The following is a 15,870-nucleotide window of genomic DNA, read 5'->3' on the forward strand; positions in this document are numbered from 1 at the left end:
AAAATCCATGCATCACATGGATCCTCACTACTATAAAAATAAAACAAGAGTTAGGGCCACTAAAGCATGAAAATACAGTGAGTGGTGATGGTCTCGATTCAAGGCTGACAATTCTTGACTTTGAGATGTCAACCAACTTGGACATCTACTATCTATTTCTTAATAAAGCCCATTTCTCGATGGAACCAACCACACTAACCACTTGAAAAGGGAGGGAAGAGAGATAGAGAAGATGTAGCTAGGTCTAATGAATTTAGAATCATTTTGATAGATTAAATCCAGAACCATATAGCTTGATTAAGTATCCGTTTGTGAGGACCTTCATGCAGCAGCTTCTTTTTTAATGTTTTATAAGCGATTGGTAATAAACCAAAAAAATAAAAAACAAACTTAGGATCCATTTGGTTTGCAGTTGGAATTAGAATTAGAGTTTATTAGAATCGGAATTGCAATGACTCTATTTTATTGTTTATTTGATTCTAACATGAATTGGAATAAGTTGGAATGGGATTTCATTCTGAATAGGGATGTTAATGGGTTGGCTCTGACCCAATGGACCCAAATAAATTGGGTTGATATGGTTCCAAGAACTGAAATTGATTGGTCAATTAACTCCAGTTCTTAATATATTGTCCCCATTATATCCGTTCAGAACTGATTCAACGGAGTCCCGAATTGACTCAGACCTGATTGTCCTGAGAACCAGTTGGTTTGGTTCTGAGTGTCAAATTACAAACCCTATTAGGTCTGATTCAATTTCGGTTCTACTTAGACCCAACCTATTGACAACCCTAATTCTCAAGGAAGAGAGAAGAAATGCCATTCGAGCATAAAGGAAAATAGAATTTAGATTCCATCCAACTAAATAATTGAAATCAGAATGATTCCCATTCCAAACCCTATTCCTGTAAATTAAACCGAGTCTTATACCCTTATATTAATAAAAAAATCAGACTTTATCTCAAATAATTTTTTGGAAACGGCTCAGTCAATACAGCTCAACCAACGCAACGCAGAAGGCCTCCTAAACGCGCATTGTGACACAACGGCAAAGTCGCAAAGATTTATCATGTATTAAACACGGTGTCCTTCCAAACTGACTTGTGTCATGTTGGTAGGGGTCCACATCACTATGCATGACGCAAGGCCATGACATAAGACTCAAACTTCCATGCCACCTCACTAACTATTTCTTTTCTTTTTCTTGTTGTTTTTAATTTTGCCACATCATAAAAGCGAGAAAACTACAATGCTAATACTTTGTTTTTTAATGATAAAAAATCTAAAATTTATTGTTCATATATAAAAAATAGGTAGGTTAATTTACTTACTGTTTCATCAAACCATTCAAAACAAATGCAGGAAATGGTTAAGCCATTTCTTTTATGCAATCATTTTTTTGGTTGACCGACCATTTTTATTTCGGATATCCTACTCTCATGCAAGCAAACAACCATACCCTCGCAATTGCTTATTTGGGGCATGTTGCTTCCTTCTTATTAGGGTATTATCATTAATTTATTAATTTTTAACTTTATTTTAGGATTCGTTTTTTTGGTATTTATCCTTGCAAGTTGAAGGTTGTGAACTTAGATCCCTTCTCACCAGAAAAAAGAAACAGAAATGAATACATTTCATAAATTAAAATAAACCAAGAGGATATCAAAGAACAAAAACCATTTAACAGAACCAGCTTAAATAATAAAGTTCATCTATTTTTTTTTTTTACAATTTAATGAATAAACCAGCTTAATCCTAGTTTTGTGGTAACAAATGATCCAATAGTTGAGCCTACCGCTGGCTGTGTCTTCATATGGATCAAATCTGTGTAACTGCAGGCTCTCCGTGATAAGGTTAGTGTGCACCTTGCTTTATTCATCCTTTAGGCTATGTTTGGTTTGAAGGAAAATGTAGGGAAAGGAAGGGAATGATAGAGAAACTCATACAAAGTTTGTAAAAGTTTTCTTACCTTTCCTTCCTTTTCCTACTTTTTCCTTCAAACCAAACATAACCTTAATTCTTAACAACAAGCAACTTGCAAGTAAATGTGTTTTAGAATGACAAATGGTGCTAAAATTACATGTCCACAATAACCCACTCAAATAAATATTCTTTTTATCCATTTTCTTGACAATTGCAGATATTTGTTATTTCCTTAATATAAACGTTTCTAAGTTTGTCTTGGTTTGGCAAGTAGTAAGTCATCATTGGTTAAAACAAAACCAGGTAACAACTTCTGGAAATGAGAAAGAGAAGTCCTTCACTTAAAAGTCGTCTCTGTTGTAACCACTCTCTCTTTTTAAAATTGTAGAAACTCAACTTTCACCATCACCATCACTATCACCATCACATGTGTGTAGAGGGTGTTTGGCATGCCTATATCTTATGCCCCTTTCACCATCACCAGCAAAGCAATGGCCCCTTTCCTAGAAAAATATGGAGTAACAAGTGTTTTATTATTAAAAATATTACCATAATTTTTCAACCCCAAATTTTATTATTCGAGGAGGGGTGGCTATCTTAAAATTTTATTAACTATTATTGAAAGGAAAGAAAAGAAATACAGGAAAGGACATAGCCCGCCTTGCCCCTCACCCATAATACCAGATTCTCACCCTGATAAACTCAACCCTCAACCCAACCCCAAGTACTTTTAATAGAAATCAATCACCTATGCGTTCTTCTTGCACTTCCATTCAAGCTGTGAAAAGTGTAATATATATATATATATATACAAGAAGGGAAGGGGTTTTGGTCAAAGTTCTTCCAGTATCATACCCATCCACTGCCATGCTTAAGAGTTAACCAATCAAACCTCACCCTCCCCATTCTGAATTTTGATGAATGGTCTTGCTTACTAAAACAAAAGCAACTACCATGTCAGCAACTGGTTCACTCAGGTTGACAAAATTATAGTGGACTTTGATAAATTTTAAAGGGAAAAGACTAAATTAAGGGCGGGGGGATCACCAATGTGAATGGCTTTGTTTTCTACAAAAACACATGTGAAGAACACTCCCTTATCGTAAGCAGACTAATTTATTTATTTTAATTACTGATTTGTTGGAGGATGATTTGGTGTCCAACTGGAAATTAGTCAGCCCTCGTGCGATAGAAAGCCTGTGGTATGAATGCCCTACTAATGGTTGATCAAAAATATATATTAATATAAGAGGCAATGTCATTTTTACTTGAAGACTAGGACATAGAGAAACTATCAACCATAAATGGTTCCCTGACTACAGCATGACAGCTCTTGTAACAGCCAATGGAGCTCTTTTCGATGGAGACAGTTAATATTTTGTACAATAAGAGATGGCCTCAGGGCGCCCAGACATTATAAGTTGTGTATGTTAGATGCCAAGAGGTTGATCTTCTATTTGATAGTTCCAAGATTGCCTGACTGAATTATCCTAGCTAACAACCGGCTGAATGATATCTTGGACAGTTCAGACAGGAAAGAAAAATGGGTAAGATGGTTAATATATATCATGTAACTAGATCAGTGTTTTCTCAAAGTCCAGTCTTTGAGGGCCCCTTTATATGTTTAGCCCAGAACACCAGAGACTTCTAAAGCTTCGTTCAAACACCTACGTAACTAGGTTTAAATCCAGTGGTTAGTCTTAATCGTGGGATCGGCCTTGGCCTCAGTCTTCTAAGCCCGTCCTGAGGCTGAGCCAACTCATTGTTGCCTGTAATTTGTTGTTCATTGATGAGGAATTGAGGATTATGATGACCAGGCCTGTTCAATCCCAGCCCATATAGCGCAGTGCGTTGCCATTTGTCTAGATGTTTCGCAATCTGCTGAGTGCAAAATCTAAGGATTTGACTCGGAAGGATTAGTTAAGTATGAGAAGAACCTTCCAACATTGGAGTTAATGGTAGTCTGAATTCATTTGGCTAAAAGAAAATTTTCCTTTTCTTTTATTGTGCTCTGAGAAAAGGGAAAATATCATGCACTCTTCTCAATTAAAGCCCATAGATAAAGGCTGCATTTAGCATTTCTTATTTTAAGGACTTTTCTCTTTTTTGCTGTTGAAATGCCCCTATGAACACTTGAGTTTTTAACTGTAAAAGGAGATAAGTCCTTAAAATAAGGAATGCTAAATACAACTTAAAATGGTTCTATGTCCAATTTGATTGAGTACTTTGTTTGTCACTACAATTTTCTCCTAGGGCACAGTTTGTTTTCAGTGCTAATTTCATTTGCACGGCTGTAAATGCATAGAAGTGTAAATTCTGATTTATATTTGCTTCAGGCTTGAAGTTGTCCTCACCAAGGGTTGATCGTTTCCATCCTAGACCGGCTCAGCCCAGAATTTTTGGGCTTGGTCCAGGGACCAATACTTCAAGCCAGCATGACCCAATACATGTGTAGTCTATTTTATATTATATTATATATTACATATTATATAATTTTATATTTTATAGATTATAACAAGAAATTTAGTCATATATATATATATATATATATATACCCAAAGCCTGACCTGGCCCATGATTACCCGTATTCCCACCTTATATGAAAGAGAATGGACGTAGGAGGCAGGTTATTTTATTTAGGAGGAATTGGGAAGAAAGATGATGTGATTCCAACTTAATATAAGAAAGGGTTGAGATAGGAGGTAAGTCATCAGTTTTTGTGATGCAAAAGCATTGTCAGTGAGTGCAAATGAAAAGTGAAAGTGCAAACTCCGTGATAAATAAGAGTAAATCATAAATACAAACAAATAGATACAAAACTAAACCGGGGTGCAAAATTTATATCCCATTCAGATATACATTGCAAACAAAGAAAGCGTGCGCGAATACTCCTTCCTAATACAATGGCTCTAGTATACTGCTATCATAGTATTGCTATGGCAGCTCGAAGAGGGGAGCAGGACCTAATTCAGAAACCCCCACTTCATCTTGGTGTTCAATCCATTTAAACCTTTCGATGACATTAGTTGAGAAGATGAATGGACTTGGCATTATGAAAAAACCGACGAGAACTAAGGTGAGAGAGGAGAGAATGTTATGTTCCAAGATGATTAACATGAATACACGATGTATCTTATTCTCTAAATGTCGGGTTATTTAAAAAAAAAAAAAACAAGAATGGATTTATTCTTCGAAAGCTTAAAATCACATTTCATTATGTAGTTATCCGTTAATTTAGGTTATAACGATATGCTCTCTAAATTGCAATATAAAGGAAAAGTAACAAAATCTAATTCCAAGTGGGTTGCAGACATGAGACACCCAAGAATTTATTTCTAACTAAGCAGAATTCCTACACAGTAAGAAACACAAGATTAGACCAACTAGGGACTGTAATACACCCACTTTCTTCTAGACGGTCCACACACATGTAATCGAAATGAATTATGACGAACTTAAGCCATTCCTTCCATGTTCCATGCTAGAGAGAGAGAGAGAGAGAGAGAGAGAGAGAGAGAGGAAAAGCTTCCTAAATTCTTTTCATCCATCATGATCTTCATTGCTGGTGGCGCTTGTGATGGTCAAGTATCAAAACTTGTTCTTGTACCAGTAGACTCCTTTATCCTTTGAATTCTCGTCGGGCTCCACGTAAACACACTCCTTGGCCTCTCTCCACATTGCCTTGTAAAATGGTGTTCCATCAAACTGGTAGTACTCACCCAGAATCGGCTTGATTGCAATGGTCGCCTCCATTGCATGGTAATGTGGCATTGTTGAGAACAGATGGTGAGCGACGTGTGTATCTGTGATGTTGTGGAACACCTTGTTCAATATCCCGTAGTCCCTATCCACCGTTGCCAATGCTCCCCTCAACCAGTCCCACTCCGACGAGTCATAATGTGGCAGAGACGAATGGGTGTGCTGCAAATAGGTGATCAATACAAGGAACGCATTCACTATCAATAACGGAACCCCAAACACGCATACAACCCAAGCCAGTCCCTTTGCGGCCACAAGCCGGAACAGCCCATATGTGACAGCAAGGATTCCGGCATCAGAAATGTATATCTGAATTCGTTCACGATCAGAGTAAATTGGGCCATAAGGGTCATAGTGGCAGGCAAAACGGTCATAGTGACGGCCAGACACATTGAATGTCAAGTATAAGGGCCAGCCAAGAGTGAGTGTAATCGCCAGTGTAAGGACGCGGCCAGGTGGGTTGTTGAGGTACTTAGAGAACCAAGAGATCTTAGATTTGGGCTTTGGAACAAAGACTTCATCACGGTCAAGCGATCCAGTGTTGGAATGATGGCGACGATGGCTGTACTTCCAAGAGAAGTAGGGGACAAGAAGGAAGGAGTGAAGGATGAGTCCAACAGTATCATCTAGCCACTGGTAATCACTGAATGCATGGTGGCCGCACTCGTGGGCGAGGACCCACACACCCGTGAGAACACAGCCCTGTAGGGCCCAGTAGATTGGCCAGACGATGTAGGGAAACGGGTGGGGTAAGAGGTGGAAGTAAGTGGTGGCGATGTAATAGAAGGCAAGAGCGAGGACTAGGTCGTAGGCAACATAGGAGAAGGATCGGACCACGGAGCGCTGGAAACAGTGAGATGGTATAGCTTTTTTAATCTGGCTCAGGGTGAATGGGGGTGCTGAGTGCGGGGCTCGGTGGAGGACATCATATTCTTGCTTCTTTGTGGCGGGAACGGATATACGGCCACCGGCTCCCATTGTTGCTTCACACAATGGCACCTGAAAAACAGGTTCATTCGTTAAAATTTTCCAGAAAAAAAAAAATCATCAACGGAATACACAGAAAAAGCTAATCTAATTTTGATCACCATTTTCAAGACTTCAACAGAATCACAAATGCCATCACGCTTTGCGTAGTCGGCAGGGACTTAAATAGCCCTAGGATCCTGTAGTGTTTGGTAAAAGGAAGATTTTAATGCGAGGCCCATGAATGTTTTGGTACCAAAGCAAAGAGAAATGTGAGGCAATCTAATAAAAGTTGGCAAACTATTACAATAAAAAGGATTGAGAAATTGGATTTTCTGTCATGGGCCTAACCTTACCCAACTTTCTTTCTTTCTTTCTTTTATTCTTTTTGTAATTTCAACACCTTTTCTAAATGGATTGAGATCGGATCCCTAATGAGACGGAATAAAAAACAGTGCCAACACCCAAGGGGCCTTTTCGTTTGCACTCAACTCTGAAGTCAGAAGATCCCAGACTAGGCACACCCAGTGAGCACATTGAGCACACAATCAATTATTCTTACGCTCTTCTTAAAAACTTATTTTTAATTCATTTCATTGATAGGCCGATCATATTTATAAAATAGTCGTTTAGCTAATTGAATAAGTGTACCTTTACTGTTTGAAAATTGACGAACACTACCCTTACTATTTCTAACAATTGACTAACTCTATTCTCACAGTTATGTTCTATAAGTATTTCATCAAAACTCACAAGCACATGACATAATTTTTTAAAAACCCAATTTTACCTTTCACCTCTGACCTCTCTCCCTCTTTCATTTTACCATCCACCTCCCTTCCCCTCTTTCATTCAGATCTCTCCCTTTCGCTCCCATTATCTTCTCAAAAACTATCAGAACTGTAGAGATTGAATGATATAGAGGAATCGCAGTTATGACCTTTCCCCTCTTCCTTTTCCCTCTCGTTCTCTTCTCCAGAACCACCGGAACCGTCAAAACTACAAAGGTCAGGTGCTATACGGCCATTGATTGCCGCATGGACTGCAAAATATTCAGATATGGCTTATCCATAAATTTTACAGCCACTGGCCCACCACCTTGTCCCGGATTCAGCCATTTTGACCCACTTGTCAATCCTTGAAGATGAACCTAGCTGTCGCCGCTTGTTCATCCCAACAGGCATCCCTTCCGTTTCGCTAGAGAAGAACTGTCAATCCCTGATGATGAACCTAGCTGTCACCGCTTGCTTATCCCAACACGGCATCCCTTCCGTTCTACTAGAGAAGAATGATTGCATAGCTTCTCTTTGGCAGTATAGGATTTACGATTGATTAATGCTTCACCTCCCCAAACAGTTCTATGAGCTCCCATTATTGGGCTTCCCGGAGGACTTCCTAGAGTACCCATCGAGGCAACAGTTCATCTCTTACATTGAGTTATATGCTGCCAAGTTTTCTATCAAGCTCTGGTTCTGACAGTGGGTCAAAACGGCTAAGTTCGACTCAAGTTTTGGACTCTGGAGGGTTTGAACCCAGGACACCAAGTACTTCTCCTGGTGGGTCATTGTTGCTTCCAAGGAAAAAAGCCTGTAATTCCTAAAATTTCAGGGATTGACAAGTTCCATGGCCTTGTTATGCATTCAGGGATTGACAAGTTGCGTTGCTTTAGAGATCTCTGTTTTGGATCAGTGAGAGGCATCAAAACACAACTAGCTTGTATTGCAAGGGAAGCTTCATTTCAAGAGAAGCATCAATAGGCTCAGTGAAGAGGAAGTGGAGAGAACCCCCACAAGTGGATGCTACGGCGAGGGGTTTTTGAGGGATTTGAGTCAATGGTCAAAATTTTGGCAAGAGATGCTCACGAAAATTGAAGGTAGAGGTTTGATGGGTTCGAGCGCTTCAGGGTCTAAATCTAGATCAATGGAACATTGGAATTGGAGTTGTGGAGCGTGAGAATAGCAAATCTCTTAAATGCAAAGAGGGGAACGGAAAAATGAAAATGAAAATGGAGCAAAGAGATGGGGAATTGTTGGCGGGTGGTCGACGATGGGGTTACGACATGGAGAGAGAGAGAGATGGGGCATCATCGACAGATATGCTTCCAACGACCGAGAGGATTACTGTCGCCGGCCTATGATCACCAAGAGGGCTGATTTTTACACATATTAGAAAAACATACCAAAACAATAAAATCAAGTTTAAAGTATCGGAAACTTAAAATGTATTGGAAAGATACGTATTGGATACACATAAATATGCTAAAAAAACTCAAATAAATCCCAAAAATATATTAATAACTATAGTTACAAGTTTTATATGTCTATAAATAAGTTATTTAAAATTAAAAAAACAGCAATTTAATGGTCTAGATTAAATTCAAGATATAGGGACACACTTAGTAACTATTCACAAATGATGAAATAACTAAAACATGTATAAACAAAAAAAAACTAAAGTGTATATTGATATATATTAGTTTTAAAACAATCAATATAATTTATCTTTATATTTATTAATACATGAATTTTAATAATTAATTCTAACATTTATTGTAAGCATACACTAAGAAAAAGAGAATTTATTTAAAAATAAAAATGCATAAACCTATAACAAGCAAATGGGTGTGGCTTAGTGGTGAACCTCCAGTTGTTAAAGCCTAATGTCCAAAGTTTGAATCTTGCTATTACTAAGTTTGTAATTTTATACTAACAAAACGAATTTAATGAGAAAGAGGGTTATTAATTAACGAGAAGTCCAATTAGGTGCTAAAATTGAAATTTAAATTTAAAATTATGCATTAAGAGAGAAAGTAACTTGTATCATATCAACACATACATAAGGGTGGTTTAAGAAATTTACCCTATAAAATAAGCCAATAAGGTAAAAGCTTATAATTCTATTTTTAATTCATTTCATGAATGGGCTGAGCATAAGGCAAAATTACTTAAAAATGCCTACCAGATCCGAACTCAAATAATCCACCTCTGTTATTAACCACTTGGTTATGGAGATAAATAGCGTGGAAACGCAGAAGCATGTGGATACTTGTTGTTTGATTGAAAATCTATACGATTATACAACACAAGAAAAATGCACAAGTTATTTACCATGGTTTTTGACCGGACCGGATGGTTAGACCAAAAAAATTGGGAACCGGTCAGGTGATTAATTCCATTTTATCCCATAACTGTTATTTCCCCCAAAATCGTTGATTTGGTCAATAAACCGCTAATTTGAATGGTCAAACCGCTTGAACCATTCAATGGTTTGGCTGATTTTTATTTTTTTTATCAGAACAGGATATTCATTCAATTTGAATAATCAGACCATTTGACCAGAAACCAGACCCCTAACCAGTTCGTTGTTCGGATTAATTTTAAAAACCTTGTTATTTATACTTTGTTTGAACAATCAAGATCCTTACTTGAAATATCTGAATCGTCTATATTTCAAAAGACAATGTGTGGAAACTAACAAACGATGAGGAGCCCGAATCGCCTATATTTTCCATACTAAGCAATAACTTGTGATCAAGGTTCAAAATATCGATACTTCGGTAGGGGCGTATCGAGCGTTTCGATGCTCGTTTTTTACCTTATTATTATTATTATTTTTTTCAAAACTGGTTCAGGGAAGCCGGTCTAGGACCCCTCCATCTCTTGAACCAGTCAAACCCTCGATACACCCACTATAAGGGCATATCGAAAGTGTCCCAGAATGATACGTATCAGCCGATAAGGGCCGATACATAACAATAATTTGAACCTTGCTTGCGATGAGTGTTTATTACTTTTTTGGTAGTGTAACAGTTCTTAATTTCATATATATATATATATATATATATATATATATATTCGACGATAAGAAGACCACCAACAAATGCAGCCCAACAATAAAGGAGATGTTTAAGAGAGCATAAGTAGGTACGTTACGTCAATTTTTATACAGAGATAGGTTTTGATTGTTCAAAACTCTTTTGTTACCATATTTTTCTCGCATCATAGATTTTACCGTTTGAATAACACAGATTAACAACAATAAACTCCGTCTAAAAGTTGGTGGTTGATAAATAGGAATGTAAATGGATCAGATTAAATGATAAATTCAATGTGACTCAACCCTATAGATTGGGATTTACCATTCAGCCACTTGGGTTCAGATTTTGCTGACTGGGTCATGATATTGATACCCTTCATAATAACTCTCCTCATGTCTCCATGATCTTTCATACAAAGTGGGTCCATTTTATTTGTTTTTTCATAGACAAATAACACAAAGTTGAATTTAAAGCAATGTTTTTGAAAACTGAGCTGGAGGCCAATCTACTTTTGTCTTAAGATCATAGGTCACTTATTCGATTAATCGGAACAAATGGGTTAGACTATTCTACATCAACACTATGAATGCATACTTTGTTAATAAATAATGTTTTACATATAATATATATTATTTTATATTTAATTTATGTTTTAATTTTTTATTTATAAAAAATATTAAAAATGTGATTTTAGGCCAAAAAATTGTTTTATTGTTAAAATAGCAAGTCAAGACACCTACGGCTCTTTGGAACATATAGATTTCAAAAAATTATCTTAAAAAAAAAAAACATCCCAACTGAACATCAAAGTGCAAAGTCATGGCATCTAAAAGTTTGCACATGCATTAAATGTGCAAACCTGAGTTTGGATTTGCTTCTCACACATTACACTTCATAGTATGTCCTATCTGCATATCGCATATCCTGTATTTATATTTATTATTCATAGGGAGATGTTCCCAATACAGGGTGGGATGTAAATATGAAGTCAGTGTGAGGCACTCTCTATGAGTAGCAGATCCTAATTAGTGCAACCTGCAACTTAGCCACTGAATCAAATAATCAACTGCTGAACCACCTAGATTAAACAATTATTGACAAAATCAACAATGGGTGATCTAAAAAAACCCTCGAATTTGCAATTTTTCCCATATACACTCAAACCAGTGCAAATAAAATTCTCTTTTTTAAAACCTGATAATACAAAAGATGCCAATAAGGTAAAATCGCACTCCCGATTAATTATTCAACAATTGTACTAGATTTTGATCTAAAGCCTCTTTCACAGATATCGTCATTGGATTGGAAATCTATTGCAGTTATTGATAATTAATGGCGCAGACAATTTTAGCATACTATGTACAAAGCATGCCCATCTGTCAATTGTGTGTTAAAAAGGACCTCTAATCTCTTTCACACACAGACAATCAAGTACAAATCGCTTTTATTAGTTACCCCACCCATTTATCATTAATGACATTTGCTGAGGCAATCCCTTTGCCAAAGGGAGGCACAGAGAACCTAACATTTGCATAAAAAGATCACAGAGATTGGGTAGGAGTTGGCCTTTATTGAATGAAACAACTATTTGGTTTTATCATTTATCAAATAAATGCTAAAAATTATAACACTTCGATTTTTGTGCATGGGGTTTTTGGGAAAACGCCAAATTCTTGTTTTTCCCAAAACCCCAGTGTTTATTGAAATTAATGTTGATCTGCCACATTTTAATGAGTACTAATCTGAGGTGGAGAATAAAAATATTTAAAGTGAAGTCCAACCAAATAATAAAAACAAGAAAAATTTAAAGTAATAAACATTTAAAATGAAAAAATATAAATAAACATTTAAAGTGAAAAGCACAAATAAATGGCCACCCACAAATGTAAATGGAACCAAACACCCTCTAAATTTAATCCTCACATAATCATCTTTACACTGTCATCATAGACTTTTTGCAGCTGTATATTGGAAATATTTTCATATTTGCATAATTTTTTTCCATGCCCCCTTGCCTTCAAAATCCCCACAATCCCTATTGATGATTGATTCACTTATATTTTGACCCATTAACCCATCACCCTTGTTTAATTAACTTTTGCCCCTTATCTATGTTAATTATTATTTGACCCCTCTAACATAAAATCCCATCTCCGCCCCTGAGGAGCAGATTGGAACTCAAGGGGAAGGGGTAAATATAACCAGGGCATGAGGGCAGGGCTCCATTCCATTGTCTCACACCCCACCTATAATCCTGCCACTATTTCTAATTGTACAAATCTACAAACCTGTAAATATCCATGCTGTGAAAAAAACCTATAAAAACCCTCTAACAAATGTATACAGGCCCACTATATTTCTTTATTGGGTAAATTATATACTATCATCTTGTACTTTAGTGGGCAATTATCCCCTGAATCTTCAGATTCCAACAAAGACACCCTCCCTATTAATTTGAGTGGATGCAATTATTTTACTAAAATATTCATTTGAAAAACTTCTATAAAATAGAAATTCCAATAAAAAAATCAAGAACCTTTTCATAAAAAACTGAAAATGTAATAAATATAATATGCAACTAATATCAATTAAACTAGTAACAAATAGAAATCGAAAAAAATCTAAACAATCACTCAAACAAATACTTTAGGGATTTAAAAATGTTTAAGTATTATTAGAATTTGAAAGTTTAATAACCACTGCCCAGAGTGCAGGGCGGTACCCCGTTTGTATAGTTGTACATTCAGGAATCTCTTGTATTTATATGTTATCATTCATGAGAAGAGGCTGTATTTGGTTGCAATGCAAATAAATTTGCACTGTTGTAAAATTATGGCAGTGCAAATGATTTTAAGTGTAAATTTTGATCTATTTTTATTTTAAATTTTGGTTTGCTTTGTTTGATTGCAGTATAAATGAAGTAATTTAAGACATGAAACAGAATAAAGCAAACTCCAAAACAAAATTAAATGAAAATTTACATTTTTCTCATTTGCACTCTCATACATTTGTACTAGTGCAAATAAATTTGCACTGCAACCAAACACAGCCCTTTTCGTAGGTAGATCGTAGATGTGTGGTAGGGATATAGGAACAGAAAGTGGGTGGCAGATCCGAGTCCGATCGAAACATCTTTCATGTAACCAGCGATGGCATGGATTGACAAAAAGGGACACGTGTATGGCACCTAACACGTGGTAACAACGACCACTGATGTGGGTGTGAGAATGGTGTTTTTTCCGTTTCTGTGGAACCAGTCTGCGAGATCACGCATATGCATCGCTCTTTGACGACGAATTCAAACTTCAAGGCGGCTGGCCGCTGGCCTGGTTTCTGTGATCAAAGTTAGACGGATCGATAGAAAAACTAGATCACGCTAAATCCAACGGCTTAGATCTACTAATAATAACATTTCTGCTTCCCTATACTAGAAATCGAACGGCAAAAGATGAAACAGCCCTTATGCACAGAAGAGTGAAGCCTTTCCTTTTCCCCTCAGGTGTCAGAGAAGCAGAGGGGAGTTTTTATTATTTTCCTACTGGAGGAAATGTTCCACGGTATCCGGAGAGAAAGATGAACAGCCTAGGGACCTCTATCTTTCGTCGTTGACACGGAGAGGACAGAGACAAATGAACTGTTTATTCAATTTTTTTATTATTTTCCATTATTAAAAGTTAAAACGAGAATGAAATCCAGAAGAGAGATTACCGATGACCGATCCTAAGAGGCAAAGTGCAGAGAAAATCAGCACAGAGACAACAATGGAGATCGAAAAAAAAAAAAAAAACATTTGTAGAAAAATAAAGGTTCCTGAGATCCAGAAACCTCAAACACTGCATAAAATGAAAAGAAGCACTGAAAAAGCTAAAACCTAATCCCCCGGTTCGATTTTTGGTGGCTGAAAGCCTGAGACAAAGAAGAAGTTTCTTCTTGAGCCACCGAAACCGTTTAGCATCATAGACAATATGTTATTCAAAGCATTATCATCTCCACCTCAGAAGGGCTTGTATGCGGTAACCATGGCAGAGAAAACTTACTACATTCGAAATGCCAAACAAGAACAAAAGATATCGAGTCTATTTACTAACAAATTATAGAACAAGAAGAGGGAAAAGGAATACCTGAAGAAAAGAAAGGAACACCTCCGACGCCTTGTCCTGTGAGAGGCTCTCTCTCTCTCACGCCGGGTTGTTCGCTGCTCTTTCTCCGTTATCTTTCTGTGTATTTCCTTCTCCTGCTCCGACTCCGTATTTAAGCTTTTCTTTCCCTCCTCGCTAAGTAGGATGGGCCCAGCGCAGCCCCATGTGTAGCCTTTTAATTGATCAACTGATTTTCTCTTGCTCAAACCCTGGCCTTGCTGCCGAAAACAACTGTATTGAATTTTTGGGCTGATTGCCCCACCCCCAATTATTAAATATATATATATTTTTGTAATAATTATTAAATATATCTATTTTCTTACCCATTTATAAAAAAGAAGAAATAGGTGAATCGTCTAACACCCTGATTTTATATTTCCAATCCTACCCCTCTATGATTTAATATTTCCGATCCTATCCCCTCTTAATTTATTGACTATTATGGATAATTTATTGATTATTCAATAAATTACTGAAATTATTGATTATTCAACCAATAAATAATTATTGAAAATTAATAATTGATTATTCAGAAAATTAGTGTAGTTCTCATCATTACATTTTCAGAAAATTATTGATTAATTTTAATTGAAAATAACAGATAAGTTAGTGCAATTTTGGAATTTTATGACATTTTTTTATTTTTGGAATATTATCGAAAATTATTGTAATTATTGAAAATTTATAATTATGTTATCATAATTTATAATTATTGAAATTTTAATTATTATTAGTGTAAATATAATTATTACACTAAAATAATTGTTAGTGTGGTTTAACTAATTCCTTTTTTTATAATCTCAAATAGTAATTCCCATTATCTAATAATTTTTGAAAAATTAATAATAGAAAAAACTGTAAATCTTGATTTAAAATAATGGAAATTAATAGTAATAATTATTGTTACATAATTAACAATTTTCCATTTTGTATCAATTCCAATAATGTATTTATTAAATTACACAAATTTCCATTATTTAAAAATAATAATTACTACAGAATCATAAATTACAATAAAATCTGTTATTTGAAATTACTGTAATTACAGTAATTTTGAAATACAGAAATTACAATAATAGTTATTAGTGTAATGATTACAGTTTGTTTCAAAATAATTTTATTACACTAATAAATCTTATTGGAATTTTATTGTAATAATTCAATTACAATAATTATTGCAATGAAAATTTTATTTCTAATTACAGTTTTTTTTTCATATTAACTTTATTACAGAAATAATTATCTTTGAAATTTTAGTGTAAATTA

At 35.7% G+C, this 15,870-nt stretch overlaps 1 protein-coding gene across 2 annotated transcripts; it reads right to left on the reverse strand.

Moving 5' to 3' along the window:
* Positions 1 to 5,105: 5,105 nt before the first annotated feature.
* FAD2 (fatty acid desaturase 2) lies at positions 5,106 to 14,838 on the reverse strand. 2 transcript variants are annotated; one of them, XM_088956132.1, is made up of 3 exons: positions 14,587 to 14,721; positions 6,771 to 6,848; positions 5,106 to 6,681 (listed from the first exon to the last, which is right to left on the reverse strand). In XM_088956132.1, exons 2-3 carry the CDS (start codon positions 6,771 to 6,773, stop codon positions 5,512 to 5,514), a joined length of 1,173 nt encoding a protein of 390 aa, XP_088812258.1. In that variant the 5' UTR covers positions 6,774 to 6,848; positions 14,587 to 14,721; the 3' UTR covers positions 5,106 to 5,511. The 2 variants fall into 2 exon arrangements, with proteins under 2 accessions (XP_088812258.1, XP_088812259.1); XM_088956133.1 differs by lacking the exon at positions 6,771 to 6,848 and having other exon boundaries at positions 14,587 to 14,838.
* Between the last annotated feature and the right edge of the window lie 1,032 nt (positions 14,839 to 15,870).

The sequence above is a fragment of the Nelumbo lutea genome, chromosome 7 (assembly GCF_056320005.1).
Source record: "Nelumbo lutea isolate HS-2025 chromosome 7, American lotus-T2T, whole genome shotgun sequence".
Taxonomy (NCBI): Eukaryota; Viridiplantae; Streptophyta; class Magnoliopsida; order Proteales; family Nelumbonaceae; genus Nelumbo; species Nelumbo lutea.